The 17,647-nt window shown below is 34.1% G+C and overlaps 3 protein-coding genes and 1 long non-coding RNA gene across 9 annotated transcripts; all 4 read right to left on the bottom strand.

Annotated features, from left to right (window-relative positions):
- Window positions 1-604: 604 nt before the first annotated feature.
- LOC7459548 (acid phosphatase 1) lies at window positions 605-2,471 on the bottom strand. Its single transcript, XM_002301818.4, has 3 exons — window positions 1,928-2,471; window positions 1,086-1,295; window positions 605-906 (listed from the first exon to the last, which is right to left on the bottom strand). Exons 1-3 carry the CDS (start codon window positions 2,305-2,307, stop codon window positions 729-731), a joined length of 768 nt encoding a protein of 255 aa, XP_002301854.1. The 5' UTR covers window positions 2,308-2,471; the 3' UTR covers window positions 605-728.
- A 4,546-nt stretch (window positions 2,472-7,017) lies between these two features.
- On the bottom strand, window positions 7,018-10,090 carry LOC7461495 (60S ribosomal protein L23). Its single transcript, XM_002301816.3, has 5 exons — window positions 9,942-10,090; window positions 8,579-8,693; window positions 8,206-8,490; window positions 8,082-8,123; window positions 7,018-7,256 (listed from the first exon to the last, which is right to left on the bottom strand). Exons 2-5 carry the CDS (start codon window positions 8,589-8,591, stop codon window positions 7,174-7,176), a joined length of 423 nt encoding a protein of 140 aa, XP_002301852.1. The 5' UTR covers window positions 8,592-8,693; window positions 9,942-10,090; the 3' UTR covers window positions 7,018-7,173.
- LOC7461492 (probable inactive histone-lysine N-methyltransferase SUVR2) lies at window positions 9,619-16,115 on the bottom strand. 6 transcript variants are annotated; one of them, XM_024594659.2, is made up of 11 exons: window positions 15,939-16,114; window positions 15,513-15,702; window positions 15,400-15,426; window positions 14,781-15,315; window positions 14,348-14,559; window positions 13,331-14,143; window positions 12,129-12,403; window positions 11,811-11,877; window positions 11,659-11,709; window positions 11,150-11,246; window positions 9,619-10,242 (listed from the first exon to the last, which is right to left on the bottom strand). In XM_024594659.2, exons 2-11 carry the CDS (start codon window positions 15,693-15,695, stop codon window positions 10,220-10,222), a joined length of 2,283 nt encoding a protein of 760 aa, XP_024450427.1. In that variant the 5' UTR covers window positions 15,696-15,702; window positions 15,939-16,114; the 3' UTR covers window positions 9,619-10,219. The 6 variants fall into 6 exon arrangements, 3 of the variants coding, with proteins under 3 accessions (XP_024450427.1, XP_024450426.1, XP_002301851.2); XR_008058450.1 differs by having other exon boundaries at window positions 11,543-11,709; window positions 13,331-14,559; window positions 15,939-16,115; XR_002980144.2 differs by having other exon boundaries at window positions 11,153-11,246; window positions 11,543-11,709; window positions 13,331-14,559; window positions 15,939-16,115.
- Window positions 10,701-11,143, bottom strand: LOC112326511 (uncharacterized). Its single transcript, XR_002980146.1, has 2 exons — window positions 10,971-11,143; window positions 10,701-10,940 (listed from the first exon to the last, which is right to left on the bottom strand). It is a non-coding gene; the product is annotated as an uncharacterized LOC112326511 (long non-coding RNA).
- Window positions 16,116-17,647: the final 1,532 nt, after the last annotated feature.

The following is a 17,647-nucleotide window of genomic DNA, read 5'->3' as shown; positions in this document are numbered from 1 at the left end:
TATTTTAAGTTTGACTAAGATTTTATTGATTATTGTAACAGCTGTTGTTTTTTAAAGTATTTTTTATTTAAAAATATATTAAAATAATATTTTTTTATTTTTTAAAATTAATTTTTAACATCAACATATCAAAATAATATAAAAATATTAATTTTAAATAAAATAAATAAATAAAGATTTTCAAAAATATTTTTAAAACGCAAATAAAATCAAAATTCTGAACTACATTGGGTAAAAGCCTAGACGTTAAGTTGGATTCTAAAATTAGTTTATTCATATTCTTTCGTTTAAAAGTCAAGAAATTCATTGATCTTTCTGGAGAAATAACTGAAAATATCAGCTACGATCACTCGACGCTATAAACACAGGTTATTTTTTAAACAGCATTTTCTTTCACTCTATTCGGACGAAATGCCAACCAAGTTCTTCAAGATTTTCTCGAAACAGAGTCTCATGCATCGCAATCAAAATAACTCTTGATGGCTTTATCTATCAGTGGAGGTAAGACATGACAACAACTAGACCTGCCCATTGTAGTGTTCGAAGCATCAAAACCTGCTTCCTTATTCTGAAGCATATTTCCTTTACTGAGATATTTGAGATATCTGATCGAAGCTGAGATTTTTTTTAACAAAAAGAAATCATAGATTAACATGGTTTTTTTCATCAGATAAACAATGACAATGCCTGGTTGAACATATGGAATAATAATGTCGGTAGTGGAAGCTTTAGGAAAGGTAGTACATGGAATTTGGCAACTTGAATGTTCTTTTGGCACCAGGGAGTCCCTCCACACTGCTCCACTGATCTCCTATGATTCCCCATATGCGGTATCCTTCTTTTGTCAATGCTCTCCTTGCCTCGGATTTGTATTGCTGCACTTTCATGAAGTCGTCTTCAAGACCCCTGTATTTATACAGTAAAACCAAGGAAAAGAAATGGTAAATTGCTTGTTTACTCTGGTGCCCGTTTCGGAATATGGGCGCGGCTGTGATGGTTTTGGTTTGGGAACGCGGATGCAACCGCCCACGTTTCCGAACAGGCTAGGCCATTGACACATATATCAAATAGGTCAAGTCATGTACCTCAATATGAGGCTGGACCATCCATGGTATCCAGCATTGATAAGATTCTCGACAGTGGCTGATCTAAGGGTTTCACTTCTGGAGGAAATAAGAAAGATTTTGACCCCTTTGCCTTTGATCTCATGGAAGAACTTGAGTGTATGGTCTAGAGCAGGCGCTTTGCCTTGCTTCATCCATGATTCGAATAAGGTTGCATTGAGCTTCTCTCCCCTGGTTTTATTTCCATTTCACAACCCAAATTGCATTAGTGACTGATTGATCAAAACAGTGAAAAGCAGGCATAGTCTAGCAGTTGTATATTTGATAATATCATTTGATTAAGATATTTTTTGTGGATGCGGTTTGAAAAATCAAGCTCTCAAACCCAAGTTTTTACCACAATTTAAAATGATAAACAGGTTTAAGCAAGTAATGAAAACCAAACAACTTTTGAAGTTGTGGTCAATCTAAAAACATCCTCAACTGCACCATAACGCACCAAAACAAAGCTCGAGAAGATTTGAGTTTCAATTGGTCGAGCCATCTTAAGAAGTGTTTAGAAACGCAGTTGAAACCGTGTTCCCATAAAATTCAAAAAAAAAAATTTTTGCTAAAATTTAATACGGTTTGTATATTTTGAATCGTTTTGATGTGCTGATGTCAAAAATAATTTTTAAAAAATGAAAAAACATCATTGGCATACATTTCGGCACGAAAAGTTATTTGAAAAGCAAACACTACCACACATACCCTTAGAGAATAAAACACTGATTTTTCTAAATTTCCAACAACATCAGGATGTCTATAACAAGTGGAAATGTGATAACAAAAGAATACATGATCTAGTAAATAAACAAGCTTACCCAAAACCATGTTTCTTGTAGTAAGGTATGGTGGACAAGAGAGTGTCATCAACATCAAAAATCCAAGCATCTTTGCCATCACCTTCCAAAGTACAGCAACTGCTGAGGTAGAGCCTGACTTCCTCGATCGCCCTCTCGGAGTCTGCTGTGTACTGAGACGAGGTCATGTAATGTTTGACGTGATCTACACATTCTTGTGGCACCACCTCAAAATCCTTGATGTTGTTTAGCTCAACATTGATCCTCCAACTCTCACAATAATTCTTCAAGCTAGAGGCATCCCTATTTTTCGATTTTTTGTTCAAGATATTCCAGTCTGCGGCTGCTAAGCCAATGTAGAGGCTTGTCAGAGCTAGTATGAACACCAAATTTCTTGCCATTTCTTGCCCAGAGAGAGGGGGGAGGGGTGATTGAATTTGTAGAGCTGGTGGGGGGAACGCGTCACATGTCTGTGGGGTATGGGTGGCCTGTTCTAGCTTTGAAAATCACATGGAATATTTATGTTAATGTTTCACAGCTCATAATCTCAACTCTCATGTGACCTTGTCTAAACCCTGTGTGTGTGTGTGTGTATTAAGATCATTTGGAAAAAATAAGAAAAAAAAAATCATATATGAGTTGATCCGAAGATAACTGTTATTATGGAGAGAAAAAACTAAATCATTATATTTATTTCATAAAAACAAAAACATCAATCATTTTGGCCGATGACACATAATTATAACCACCATTAACGCCACCAGACATGGATTTCTCTTTTCCCTGGTTTCAACATCGAATAATGTCTTCTTCTTTACTCTCTCTCTCTCTCTCTCTCTCTCTCTCTCTCTCGCCCCTTTCCTCACAGCATTGCTGTTTTTACTCTTTCTCCATGGATTGCTATCATGATTGTTCCTGTCTTATCACTCTCATTTTGGAAATTGCTTTTTTCTTTTTGTTTGTTTTCTTCAGTGCCTAAGATTATTTCACTCGGTTTCGAGGGTAGGAAGTCGGTGTCATTACAGCTTTGGGCTGCATTAAACTGCGTGCTGTGGGAGAGAATCTGAAGTTAGTAAAAGACTCGACAGCAATGGCAACAAAGCAACAGTAATTATCGATTTAAAAAAAATATATAAAGAAATAATATTTTTAATTTTTTAAAATTTATTTTTCACTCTACTGAAAATATTTTAAAAAATTATTTTGAAATAAAAATAAATAAATAAAATTTAATTTTAAAAAAATATATTTTTAAAATACAAAAACAAAGCTAGGAGGGTTTTCTTGAGCGCCTAAGATTAGAAAAAAATAACAAATTTCAAAATTTAAATTTTACTGGATTTTACTCTAAGATTTGAAATTATTCCAGGGGAGCCAAGAAAAAAAAATGTATATACATATCATGCAGAGGGATCTGAAATTGAATGATTAGTTACAAGCCAGCTTGTAGGAAGTAATAATTCCATTTTAAATAGTTTTTTTTTTAATTTCATTTCGAATAATGTTTTATGAAAATTTAAATATTTTTTTGTTTAAAATTAATATTTTTTAATATACTAAAATAAAAAATAATATTTTAAAAAATAAAAAATATTATTTTAATGCGTCGAACAAAAACATTTTAATTAAAACTATCACCAAGACACTCTCAAATATCCTATAAATGACCTCTCTCTCGATGATTTTAAAGGAATATTTCTCCCGTCTATCTATATGTTGTATTCATAAAAATTTAATAAATTCTTCCAAGTATTGATTGATCTCAAAATCTAAATTTGAGAAATCAAGAAATTGAACTTAATTACCTCCTTAACCATCAAGTCAGCTCTTAATTAAGAATTGATTTTTTATGTTTTTTTTTTTCTTATAATTTATTGTTCTTCGTATTCATTGTTTTACGATGAATAAAGTATAGTCTAGCTAGCTCACAGAAATCATAGCAAAAACGAGTGGGAGGGATGAAGAGGAAATCAGAGGACCTACCTCCTCCTCTCTTTCTCTGTCAAAGAAGGTAGGATTATTGCTGTTTGGTTGCTGAGCTATCACCTAATTTTCAAAAGAGAATTAAAGTAGAGGTGGGTTGCATGATCTATGTTTTTTTTTTTTTGGTTGGGCAGAAAGAAGAAGAAATAAGTAGTGGGGTGCCATAATCATGGCCCTACCATTAACTGAGCACTGCCCTTTTTCACAAGAATATCACACAGTGCTAGCTAGGCGAGATTGAAAAAGAAATTCACCAGTCATGTAATTTTTAAGATACTTTTTACCATGTCCTAGTATTTGTTTGTTCATGATATGGGGTGGGTAAAAAGTATTAATTTGATGTTTTTTTATATAAAAAGTATAGACTTGTTAGTGCGTTTTATTTTACTTGTAAAAATATATCTTGAATTTATCGATTGTTTTATGATCGGAGTGCTGCTCGTGATATCTTGGTCGAATTGAGAGAAGTTGTTGGTATTATATCTAATAGTTTTTTAAAATGTTTTTTATTTTAAAATATATTAAAATTATTTTTTATAATATTTTTATTTTTAAAACTTACTCATCAAAACAATTAAAAAACATCTAAAAATAAAGAAAATAAAAGCATTTCTTCTTCTTTTTTTTCAAATAATCATAACCATAAACACATGGATATCTAAAAAAGCACTTGAAAAATAAAAAAGTTCTTGCCCAGTGGCAGTTCGAAACACGGTTGATCTCTTATAGACTAGACTAACGGGAAACAAATTCAAGATACAATATTTATATCATTCAAATATTCCAGGGAAATTAAGCTTGATTGTAAGATTGCCTCCCCAGATAATGTAAGGTATTTTTCTCCTAGCTAGGGTCTAGAACTACCAGGTACGTACGTACGTACGTAGAGAATTACGCGAGCATGCAGCATGATTTGCACTAGCATTTGGAAACACAGTTTTACAGAAAATGAAAATGATAGTTTGAAGCTGCCGGGAGGGATGAAAAGACAGAGAGCTCAGCTCAAAAATGTTTACGACAGGTTTCAACAAGCAAGAAACATGAGTGAAGAAGCAATAACTAACGTACAGCAACTGGAGGATATTGGAATGATGAAGAAATTAATACCCCCAGTATCTTATTTCTGTATGCACAAGACGGCTTCTGAAGCGGCAGCGAAGAGTCCGGTGAGACATTGCTGGGAGAGAGGATTTTATTCAGAAACATTCCGATATTAGAGTTGGTCAAGAGTACTCATGGGATCGAGAGACCATCATCAAAGTTCAAAGAGTAGCTGTAAGGATCATAGCTGCACTGTGCACTGCTCCTTTTCCACCCGAAAGCTTGCTTCCATTGAGCCCTGAACCTCGAAGCTAGCTGCATTAAGAAAGATGATTCACAACGTCGACCAAACGGCACTTGTCTTTTCAGACTAACAAGCTTGACTGCAGACCCAGTGCTTGAGATTCTGCTCCCCCACCTCAAGAACCGGATTCTCTTCATTCTTCCCTCCACCATCAGTACTGTACCAGCTGCACCTGGACACAAGAAGACGACGACCTAGCAAGCAACCAAGAGGGAGTGAAACACTTGAAGCAGGACGAGTGAGAGCAAAGCAGGAGTTGAGCTTTAAAGCATCGATTCCCACTAACAGGCATCACTATCAGTGATACACACAGTGTCACCCTCTCATTAGCGGGAGACCATACAATACTGCCTTACCGGCAGTCTTCGGTCAGATTATTCCCAACTTGGAGCAGCGATTGAGACTTGCAGGTAGTGATGTGATGTTAACAGGGATGATGAGACACTTTTCACATTAGATGTCTTGCAAAAGAACAAGCTACTTAATATTCTTAATTACTGGGTTTCCTTGGGTTATACTCCTAGTTGGTGAACCTTCCCGGGAAGAATCTGTGACCAAAAAGTGAGATAAGGTTTTCTCTAGCATAAAAGTCCACACCGTCCATACCTAAAGAGTGAGAGGGGGACACAATACAATCACCTTCGTCCATTTTTGAGAGCTAGCTTTAAGGCCATTGTCCATTCATAGTTTTACACGCCGTGTATAAGAAATTTTATTTATTTAGCCAAATACGTATCAGTTTTCCATCTAATACATCATAATTTTAATATTTTAAAAAATATCATTTAATACACATTAATTTTTAAAAAAATATTTTGGTTATAATATAAACAGGAATCGCTACCTTCTATTACATACCTGTGAAGCACCACTGGGCACCATGCACAGCACGAGATCCAAAAATGTGAAAGGTAGAAAGGCCCGCAAGTGGTGTCCTTTCCTCACTGCAAACAGATGTTTTCAAAATGTTTTAAAAAATGCTCCTACACTTCAATGAAGTACTACAAACCTTCATTGAAAGCTTACATAAAAAAAAATATGTTTTAAAATTTAAAAAAATAAAAACAATTTTAATTTTTCTTTAAATACGCTTTTAAAATATAATAATAAACAAGTTCGTTGACATTACATGGCACCGTTAGAAGTCTAACATTGATTTTTTTTATGTTTTTTATAAGCTCATTTTAAAAATAAAAATATAAATTATTTTAATATATTCTCAATTTTAAAAAAATAAAATACGATCATCCTCTTTACTTTTTAGAGTATGTTTTTGTGATTTTTACTTGTTATATTTTATTTTATTTTAATATTAACACAATGAACTCATCCAGTGGCACACTCTCACGGGCGTGCATTTCATGCAGAAAAGGTGCTTCGAAAATCGTAAATTATATACATGCCTTATTTGCTTTTATGTTTTAAAAACATTTTAAAAAATATTAAATTTTTTTATTTTAAATTAAATATTTTTTTAGTATTTTGAAATCATTTTAATACATTGATATAAAAATAATTTTTAAAAAATAAAAAATATATTATTTTAATATATTTCTAAATAAAAAAACATTCAAACAAGTTAAATGTTAAATGCAATTTGAGAGAGAAAAAATTTGGGAGTCCAATATCAGACGTACTGCAACAGTGATGACAGCATCACCCATGACATGAATGTAATGCAATCCTAAAACAAGAACGATTCTCACTCCCTCCTTGTCATCCATTTGTTCATCTCTCTAACGATCTTGATGGGACAAAAGAGAATTGAGAGGAGAAATAGACAGGGCTCAAAACTTAAACATCTGCAATTTATCAAAAACATAGACAGGGCTCATGAAGGTCCTCCATTCCATTTAATTCTGTCTGAACATAAAGGTAATAACATTCTGAAGACAGCATCAAGTTCTGAAGCCACGAACTATCAAAAACCAATCTCCATTCAGACGATGGCATTGGCAGCACTGGCAATTCTTGGCCACAAATCAGCACATTCCTTGCCGATGGGTCCAGTGATGGCGGATCCTACAAGCAGCAAAACAACAACAATCAGCAACATGAACCATTGCAGAAATATTACGGCAAAAACTAGATGAACCCCGAATCCCCACTTATGATTCTCATGAGGGTATCAAAAACAACAGCCGGGCCCAAGCAAACAACACGTTCCAAAAAAATATTGAGATTGGTAATAATTCGCTCTTCGAACATAAAACCATCATTATACGACATTTGACAACATATTAATTCTTGGAAACTAAACAAACAAACCTACAAAAACTCCAAAACCACATCTAAAATGCCTTATGCTAATCAACAATCATATACCACCCTCCCTTGTTAACAGAGAGCAAAAAACAATTCAAATCTAAGGTAACCATTAATGATCAAAAAACTGCAAAAAAAGTCCTTGTCCCCAGAGAGTTGTGTTCAATAAATGGGTGAAGGGACCATAATCATCCAAATGCTTTCATAATTGGGGCCTAAAAAATATGGGTTAGACTGCTATAAACTCGAGCTTACATGAGCACGTGCTTCCAAGCCATCAGATGGGAATCATAACAAATGGGAAGTCAACATCACCGAGTAGTGGGATTTTCAAACTCATCAAGGGCTAAATATGAGAGAACCTTAGCCTTTCCCGAAAATCAAAATTCAGGGAAAACGCAACCCATTACATTCATAGAAGATCTCAAAACCACAAGCTACTTAATTATATCTCAAGCAAACCACAACAAGTTTCACCACAGCAAGATCACTCATCAGCTACAATAAATGGAGATTTGTAACCCAATTACAAGCTAAAACGCACCAAACTTAACACAGATGAAGTTTAAGAAATAATTTCACCTTTCATTTCTCCCTTGGGATTGACAATAACACCAGCATTATCTGCAAACGCAACAAATAAATTTATATATATATGGTTTTAAAATCTGAAAATCAAAATTGAAAGGAAAATTACTAAACAAACCTTCAAAATACATGAAAACACCGTCCTTTCTGCGCCAAGGCTTTCTCTGCCTAACAATGACAGCAGGCATCACCTTCTTCCTGAGATCAGGTTTTCCTTTCTTCACTGTAGCCATCACCATGTCTCCGACGCAAGCCGACGGCAAACGGTTGAGGCGACCTTTGATTCCTTTCACTGATATGATATAGAGATTCTTCGCTCCAGTGTTGTCAGCGCAGTTCACCGTCGCCGCCACCGGAAGACCCAGCGACATGCGGAACTTGTTTCCGGCCGATCCTCCCCTTCCTGAAAACAGAAGAGAAATAGGTTAGAGCGTTTGGTGTGATTGACGTGTCGTTACATTACTCGGAGAAGGTAGGGTCAGTGGCTTTACCTCGCTTCGACATTTTTTATCGCCTTCTTCGCTTCCGTCTGCGCACCCGCCTTTCCCCCTTCAGCAATAAATTGCAACGCTCTATCTATTATATATCACTGAGTTTCTAGGCCTCCTAGGGTTTTGCAATATTTGCAACCGACGCCGTTTTGATCCAACCAATAAAAGGAGTTAGTTACAATTTAGTAATTGTAGTTTATAAAAATAAAGAAACTAATCCTGATAGTATCAAAACTAATAAATAATTGCTTAAAGGATGATAATTACATAAAAATTATAAATAAATAAACTAAATCCTCTAGCAACAGCAAAAACACAATAAAACAACCGGTATATATGTAATTTACTGGAATAGTATTTTATTTGATTTAATTTAATTTAATGGTTAATATTTTAGGCTAGGAATGGGTATTCAAAATTATTACCTGATAAATAATTAATAAATTTTAATATTGTTAAATTTAATTAAACTTGTATAATATTTATAGTTTTTTAATTCAGTTCCAGGAGCTATTTTCGAAGCAACCCTTTGAATGATTTTTCTTTTAGATTTAGTTTTCTTTTAATTTAACTCTCCTTCGATTTTTTTTCACTTTTTTAATTCTCAACTTTTTATTGTTATTTTTTAAAATATTCTGTTAATAAAATTAAATTTTCTTTTTCAATTACATCCCTCTATATTTAACATTACCCTTTTAATTTATTTGTTTTTCAATTGTATCCCTCTAATATTTTAGTTCATGGTCTTTACTTTTTTTATTTACATTTTTTTGTTTTTAATCATTTTTATTCAAACTTGTCTTTTCAATTTCATCTCTTTATATTTTATTAATTAGAATTTTATTAACTTTTCAGGTCACAAGTTCAAAATATTTAACCAGGTTGGCTAGATTTTTTTTATGTTTTTTTTAAAAATTAATTTTTTTTCTAATTCCACTGAACTTTTTATTTCAGGTTGAAAAAAGTCTAATCCGACCCGCTGCGCTGAGCGAGCGTGCCTAATCTAGTAGCTTCTAAAATTATTAGGATTAATTAAAATGTTTTGATAAACTAAGGAACTAAAATATAATTCACTCCAAATAGCAGAGTAGATGCCAAGGCCAAATAGCAGCAGCTTGTGCAAAAACAAGCCATGCTGCGCTGAATGGCATCTTCTGCCCACCCAAATAGCAGCCGGTGGCCAAACCGTGCTGCCCAACATCGACGGGAAGCAGTCAAAAGCAGATAAAGCAGATTACAAAGACAGCCATAAACCTGTACAATAATAGGAATAGACACCAACCAACATACATGACCCAGTTTTTGTTGCCCCTGCACCACAGAAACACTTCAGCAAAACTAAAAAAAGATCCACAGGAAACACCTGACATAGGGCCCCCTTCCTCCAAAATGCAGCAAAATGTCCAGGATTTAGATGCATAATCCACGGTAGAGACGGTAGATCATGCAATCTGTGCAACCAAAACCAGATTTATAAGGCCGCTGCTGATAAACCACTTCACTTAACAAAATAATTACATGACTTTGACAAGATTACAGTAGGACCAAGAAAAATTAAGCAAGTCCACTTGAAAGCTTTCTTCCCTTGTCATGGATGGGATTCTAACAAAATATCAGCAGTCTCGTCATCCGCGCTCCCAATCATCTTGCTGCTGAATTAGATCCTGCCCCAGTGCAAAAGGTGATATCATTAGAAGGAAAAGGAATACCAAAAGAACAGAAGGCGGGAAGCAACAGGATCACAAGAAAAAAGTCATCCAAATATCAGCACTCTGTGCTCCCCAAACCTGAGTCTTGATAGGAGAATATTACAGGAAATAGGGCAAATAAGCCATGCAAAAGAAATTATTTGAAACTAGAAAATCTAGGATGTATATTATCGGGCTGCCAAGATATGTGGACATCACCGACACACACCTCTCTGAAATATAATGTTGAGGATGTATGGGACATCAGAGTTCTTAACAATAATAATTTCTTTTGATAACTTCAATCCACGTGTTCATTAACTGACAACAGCATATATGGGAAAGCAAGAGGAGCAGAAGCCACTTTAAAAATATTCTGGTTGGAGAACAAAACGAATTTTGATTAAGAAGGAAGAAGAGATACAAAAGTAAAATTGAAGGAAAAAATAAAATTCTAATAGAAGTGCTATTCCATCCTGGAAAATATCAGCTAAATATATCCCTAAGAAATCTCAAATGCGAACACCATATGTGATCAGTGAATGGTTTGAAAAAACCTGCATCACTATCTAAACTAAAATTAATTGCCAACTCAAAGACATATGACCAAACACCAGCGCCTATTACTAGGCTATCCTTGAGACCTGAAAACCATAATAGGCTATCCTTGAGACCTGAAAACCATAATAGGCTATCCTTGAGACCTGAAAACCATAGGTTTTTTATCATAAACATAACGAACAATACAGCTTCCAAGGAAAGCTTGGAGACGTCAAAAGGGCACATGCTCGGAGATTGCATCTCAATATCACTAAAAAGTAAAGAGGTCAAAATAGTTCACATTGCTCAACTCATGCCTCAAAAAGATTTAGAATAAGCTTACTACTTGAACGTTTCATGTTCCTGCAGAACTTGCTGCCACATCGGCAATGGAATAACTCCACAGGTTGATCAGTATCATCAAAATCAATGCCATAATCCTGCAGACATGTCAGACACCAATTTTTAAAACCATAGAAAGATTGCACATGATAAAAAATTTAAAATTGAAGAGCATGGAACACGGCATGATGTGAACTGCTAACTAAGTATAACAAAAACAAGTAGTATATAGAATTTCCAATTGCAAATGTCATAGCTACAATAAATAAAGCTCTCGATCACTAAAGAAAACAAACATTTAGACATACCATCTTTGTAATTTCAGCAGCAGTAAAGGAACTGATATTATTTCTCACAAACAACGACTACAATGTTGCAACACAATATAACTTACCGTAAAACAGTGTAATGTCAACCATGCCTCCTCATTGGAAAGCATCAGAGCAACGATGCTTACATAACTAAGCAAAAACATGGAAAAAATTCATAAACTCGAGTGACATTGCTCACCCAGGTTAACTCTTCCGAAGCATTCACTTCTCTAGTCGTGAAGAAAGCAAGCTGCATGAAAATTAATCCTATGAGAGAAGTACTGTCATTGAGAATATAATTGTATGTTCAATATATACATGGTAATAAGAATCCAAATGAAGCATCCATACATGATAATAATGATGATCAGGGGTCTCAATCTTCACCGGGATCTCGATCATGTTAGCATCGAGACATCTAACAAAAACAAAAGAACATTTATCAGAATGCATCAACTCTCTGATCACCAGCACAGGGAAGATTACTTATGTAGGGCTGAAACTTCATATCATCATTTTTCTCTTTTCTTTTTCTGATAGAAATTAAGAATTTTTCCGGTGCATGTGAAATAAGGAAAACCAACTGAAAAGTTCAAAAAGAAAAGAAAGAAAAAAAGTCTATGGGAGATCAACTGCTCAAAGCAATATGCATCAGATATACAGTCTTACCTGTGGTTGATAAACCTAGCAACATTTCCATAAAATGTCGCATCCAAGCACAGAGCTTCTTCATCATTTACAACTCCTTTCAAGCACCAATCTGCATCAAGTACAGCTGGATAGGCATGCTTTTCAGTTTTGTTGCTAGTTGCCCTTTGCATCTTCCTCTCGTAGAACTCCTTGTTGGTTAGGATCTCCCCTACATACTCACATACAAATGTACCTTTTGGTAGCAATTCTAGAGTTCTGAGACCCCACCCCTTTCCTTCAGGAGTAAAGAAAACCTGACGCACACAAAAAATTAGCAATGAGAAAAAATTGTGAAAAAACAAGACATCGTAAAGAATACTCAAGGAACAATTTATATGATCGTATTTCTTATATTAGGAACCATAAATCAATAATTGTATATATAAGTATGAACTCTGTTGAAACACTTGATTTGACTAAAATACCATTAATCTTTTTCTCATGTGAAGAATTACATACCCTTTATTTATTTACTTATGATTTTATGACCTCTATTACACTTCTATCTTTTTGTGATGGCATTCAATTTTTAACTAAACTATAAGACTAACAAAATACTCACTCAACAAGATTGCTGTTTGTTTCTTTAAAAACAAAAACTACCTTGTAGTTACCTAGCTAATACAACCTGTTATAACTAAACAAATTTTACTAATTCATGTATTTACTTTGTCTTTTTAAACAATAACATGTCCATTAAATAATTTATCTATATTAAACTTTACTAAACTTTATTGCCCTTCCATATTTAAACTAATAGTGTGTTGTGCAAAACCCTAGCAAACCAAATAATAATACAAAAAAATTTCATAGCTAGATAAACCATAGCTAGAGAAAAATAAAAAATATACAAAAAAAAAATGCTACTAAAAGGAATCGAGTAGATTTGAGCCCCTTTTTTTTTCAAGGATATGATTTTAGTTGTTTAATTAATTAATAGGGATAATGAACTATTTTATTATTCCATAAAAAATTTAAAATAAAAGGTCAACAACATGTAGGTTTAGCTAAAACTGGAAAAATGTTTCAAATAATTTTTTTCCAATCATAATTAGCATAATTTGATTAATTATTCTTAAACTAAACCTTAACTTTTTCATAATAATATAAATTTCCCACGTGCAAAGCCCATGCCATAATAACTAGCTGGCGAAAAATGCAGTAGCATATTCTACTCATACCTGCAACTTGCACATTATACCTCGCTGCACGACTCTATTTCCACACTGTTTGTGGCAGCCACATTTGCTCCAACATTCTTTAATATATTTCCTCTTCAAGTGACCCTTGCATGGTTCCAACATCTCATCATTTTTTGATCTTTCCAGTGGGCAATCTCTACAGTAAAAAAGAAATTGTCTTTGAGGATTCCGAGTTAGAGAGATACAATCTTCTAAGAAGTCCTCTTTGACAAGGCCTTCTAAAGTATATGCAAAACCATGCTCACTGTCGCTGGAGCAAACACAAGGCGTAGATGACGACAAACAATTACCAATACAAGCCGAGCAACAATTTTCAGCCCTGATTTGTGAGAGAGAGAAGTTGACATATGCATTTTGAAAAATCAAATTTCGGGGTATGTAGTTAAAAACTGGGGGAAACTCGCTGTTTACTTCATTCGACCATGGAATCTCAAACATTTCTTCTCCCTTGGTAATGTCAGAATGGTAATTAAGGAACCTAAACTCATCAGCAGTCAATTGATGCTGTGGAACCACAATCAAACTACCATACTCAGCATCTTCAAATTCCTTTTCTTTGCCACTTCCAGAACACCCATTCACAATAACCTCTTCACTTGACTGCATGACCTCCAAGCCATTCGAAAGTTGTAGTGGTCTTGGAATTTGAAGAGCGGCCATCCCATCAAAGCAACAGGCATCAACTGATCTGTTTGCAAAATAGGCTTGTATACGGTCATTTTGTTTAATGGCACCAACACCAGCAGATTTCTTCAATAGATCAAGAGCTGGAGTTACATTCAATATCCTTTCCTGCGATTCATGAGAGGAATCAGTTGCCAAGTCCAAGAAGCATTCACACATATCTTTCAGTATTTGCATGACAGAAAAGTTTGGATCGATGATTTTGTAAGATCGGAGACATTTCTCCTGCATTGATTTCAGAAGTTCATCTTGGCTAGGCATATGAAAATTTGGTCTTCCAAGCAAAGAGTTGCAGCTCAGAGAAATCTTCACCTCTCCCATTGCTGAGGTGGCGATCTCTAAGTTAGCCTGAGCTTCCTCTGGAATGGTTGCAAGTTCACGGCTGTCTCTTGTCAGACTTGATGGGACTGGAAGGTTCTCTTCCCTACCTTCACCAGCTAATACTTGGGATGCTGGACGTTCTTGTCGATGCTGTTTGAGTGAAGAAACTCTCTGATTAAAATATTGTTCTTTACTTGCACAATCTGTGAAGGTTGAAGAAACCAAAATCAGCCCACAGGAAAAGCACTAATTGCCATGTCGACATTAAAATCCTTTACATAAGAAGAAACAAAATAATAAGAAAGACATTAATTGCAATTTTGATATTCAAAATAAAAACTTAGAGAGAAAAAAAAAACTTCATCATTTATGGTTACAAACAACACTCCCCGATTCCTTTGCCCCAATGATTGAATCAATTTACCTGGTCGGATTATTGCGATAGGTTGTGGTGCGTTATCAAAAGGCACATCATCAGTAAATGGCTCATCTTTAGGCCTGATAAGAGGCATTTTTTGTTTGGGTGAAAGAACAATGCCTTGCTGAACTATGGGGTCTTTAAGGTGAACTGCTTGTGACGATCCTTTTAAATTAGGTCTTTTCTGTTGTGCAGTAGCCTCGGATAATAAAGGATCTTTTCCCTCGTTGGAACGCTGCTTAGAGTGTTCCAGCACTGCCAAACGACGAGGAGAAACAGTTTGTGAACTTGTGTTTCTATTAGGACTCCAAATTGCAATTGGCTTCGGTTGTGAAATTCTCATGTCCGATGACTGCTGCTCCGATGTTTCACCAGCCAGTCCCTTCCCCTCAACTTTACTCTTCTTAAAAGGGCTTCCACCCAATCCAGCCTCAATGTCACTAGGAGATCCAGAAACTTGCCCATCTTGCCCTCTTCGCAGCCGCTTTAATGGCAACTCAGGTTCACTAGATGCCAAAGTTTCTTCCTCCAAAGTCCCCTCCTGCAAACCAAAACAGCCAATATCCACTTCAGAAGATACAGGCAAACAACACAACATTACCAGCAAAACAAATAAATCACTCACAGCAGCCTCATCCTTCTCTTCCGGAACCTGAATTCGAAACAAATATCAAACACACAGTCACAATATTAAAATAAAACAAAAAAACAGAGAATAAATAAATAAAAGAAATGCACCTTAGCCTCCTCCTCTTCAAAGATAGCATCCGCAAGAGCTCTATAATTTTCCTCCTCTATAAGCTCCCAATTTTTGTCATAGAGCTTCAGCATCTTCTTCAATACAGGCTTAACTTGCTTCTCTGTTATTCCAATCGCTCTCATCGCCCTGAACGCGTTCACCACTCTCGGGTTAGGAGCCATCGGATACCTAAAAAAAATCGCAAGAAAAACTCAATAATTACATTTCTAATTAGGTTTCTTTTTCCTAATTTGATCTAAAACTCAAATGCACATGCAGATACCAAGGAATAGCCAATTTAATTAGTGTAAAAACAAAAAAAAAATCCCCAAAATTTAACGATCATCGAATTCCTCAAACGATGATGATCAAGAAGACGGCGAGCATTATTGATTGATTGGTGAGGTAAGGTGACAGCAATGTACCTGATTATGGAAACGGAATACGAAAAACGATAAACCCTAGCTCATTCGGAGAGGAGAGAGTGGAGATAGTGGCTGCTTTGCGTTTTGGTGTTTTTGAAACAGGAAAGCAGAAATGTAAAATGGATATTAGTGATTCACTAGGTAGCTTGCCAGTGTTCGTTGCGGGCGGATCAATTTTTTTAAAGCGTGAAAAAAGGGGTGCAAGAGTATTTAAAAAAAATCATTAATGACTCTATATAATTAAAAAAAACTCAACAAAAAATAATTATTAATTTCTAATAATCAAAATAATAAAAGATAAAATCAAAAACAATATTAGCATAATTGAGTGATGAAATTGAAAACAAATTAAAATTTAATAAAAAAACAAGCAATAAAAATTAAAAATCAAAAACGTCAAAATCTCAAATATTATCAAATATTGAATTGAAGGGCGGGACTAAAAATTTCTTTGGCATCCAAAACAGAAATAAAAACCAAGAAAGTGAGGAATTATTTTGAAAAAAATCAAAATTAAAATTAAAATACATTGTTTTAAAGATATAATTGACCTAAAGGGTTGACACGTGATCCAGAAGATTCAAGGTTTAGACCGGGCCTAATTTTTAAATGAAATTGAAACAAAGCACGAAAAACATTCGATGCTTATATTTAATTCAAAAGTAAAAATTCTCATAAAATAAATAAATTGGACAACGCATGAAAAAAAAATCTTGGTAACACATATTTTTTTCAAAACAAATGGAAAAACCTATAAAAAGTATGGGGAAACTCAGAAAACAATACGAAGATGAAACAAAAAAAAATTAAAAAAATGAGGGGAAACGAAGCAAATCCAAGTCAACCTTCTAGACCCAAATCAATCCCTCAAACCTCAATATAAAACAAGTTTTAATGTTTAAGGTTTAGATAAATTAATTTAATTAAAAAATATTTTTAAGATAACAAGATCTAATAAAGAGCACAAAAACAAAACCGAGGCAATAACATGTCAATTTAATATTGAATGATAAAATAAATTAATATATTATAATTTAAAAGATTTCCTTTTAAAAGAGGTAGATTTAGAAAAGAAAAAAGAAAAAAAACCTCGATGCAATTCGTGTTACTTTTAAAAAGTCAGAAAAATCTCATCAAAAGTGGAAAAAATATTGGATGATGAAACAAAAAAAATATTAAAAAATGAATGAAAAAAACTAAACAAACCCCGGGAGAACATCATAACCACAAATTAATATCTCAAGTTCGTAATCTGTTGAACTCTTTACCCGACTTAATCAAGAAGTTCAACACAAAACAAAAATGTTGAATGATGACATTATAAAATACAATCAAACTAGAAAAAAAAAATTAAAGTTTAAAGATTCAATAGGGGAAAACCCAAGGAGAATAAAATAAAAAAACAAACTAATTATATAAATCATTTTAAATACAATAAATATAATTAAAAGAATGGAGACCAAATTAAACATATGGAAAAAATCCACGAGGTGAAATTAAAACACAATCTAATTTTATAAATTATTTTAAATAAGAAAAATACTAATCAAAAGACTAGGGTTGAAATATGAATAGAAAAAACAAGTAATTGAAGGGATGCATTGAATTTTGTAAGGACCAAATTTCAAAGATAAAAAAAAATCACTAGGATGAATTATTTCAAATAAAACAATACTAATTAAAAGACTAGATATCAAATATGAAGACAA

This window comes from Populus trichocarpa, chromosome 2 (assembly GCF_000002775.5).
Source record: "Populus trichocarpa isolate Nisqually-1 chromosome 2, P.trichocarpa_v4.1, whole genome shotgun sequence".
Lineage (NCBI taxonomy): Eukaryota > Viridiplantae > Streptophyta > Magnoliopsida > Malpighiales > Salicaceae > Populus > Populus trichocarpa.
This window is presented reverse-complemented; position numbering and strand designations above follow the sequence as displayed.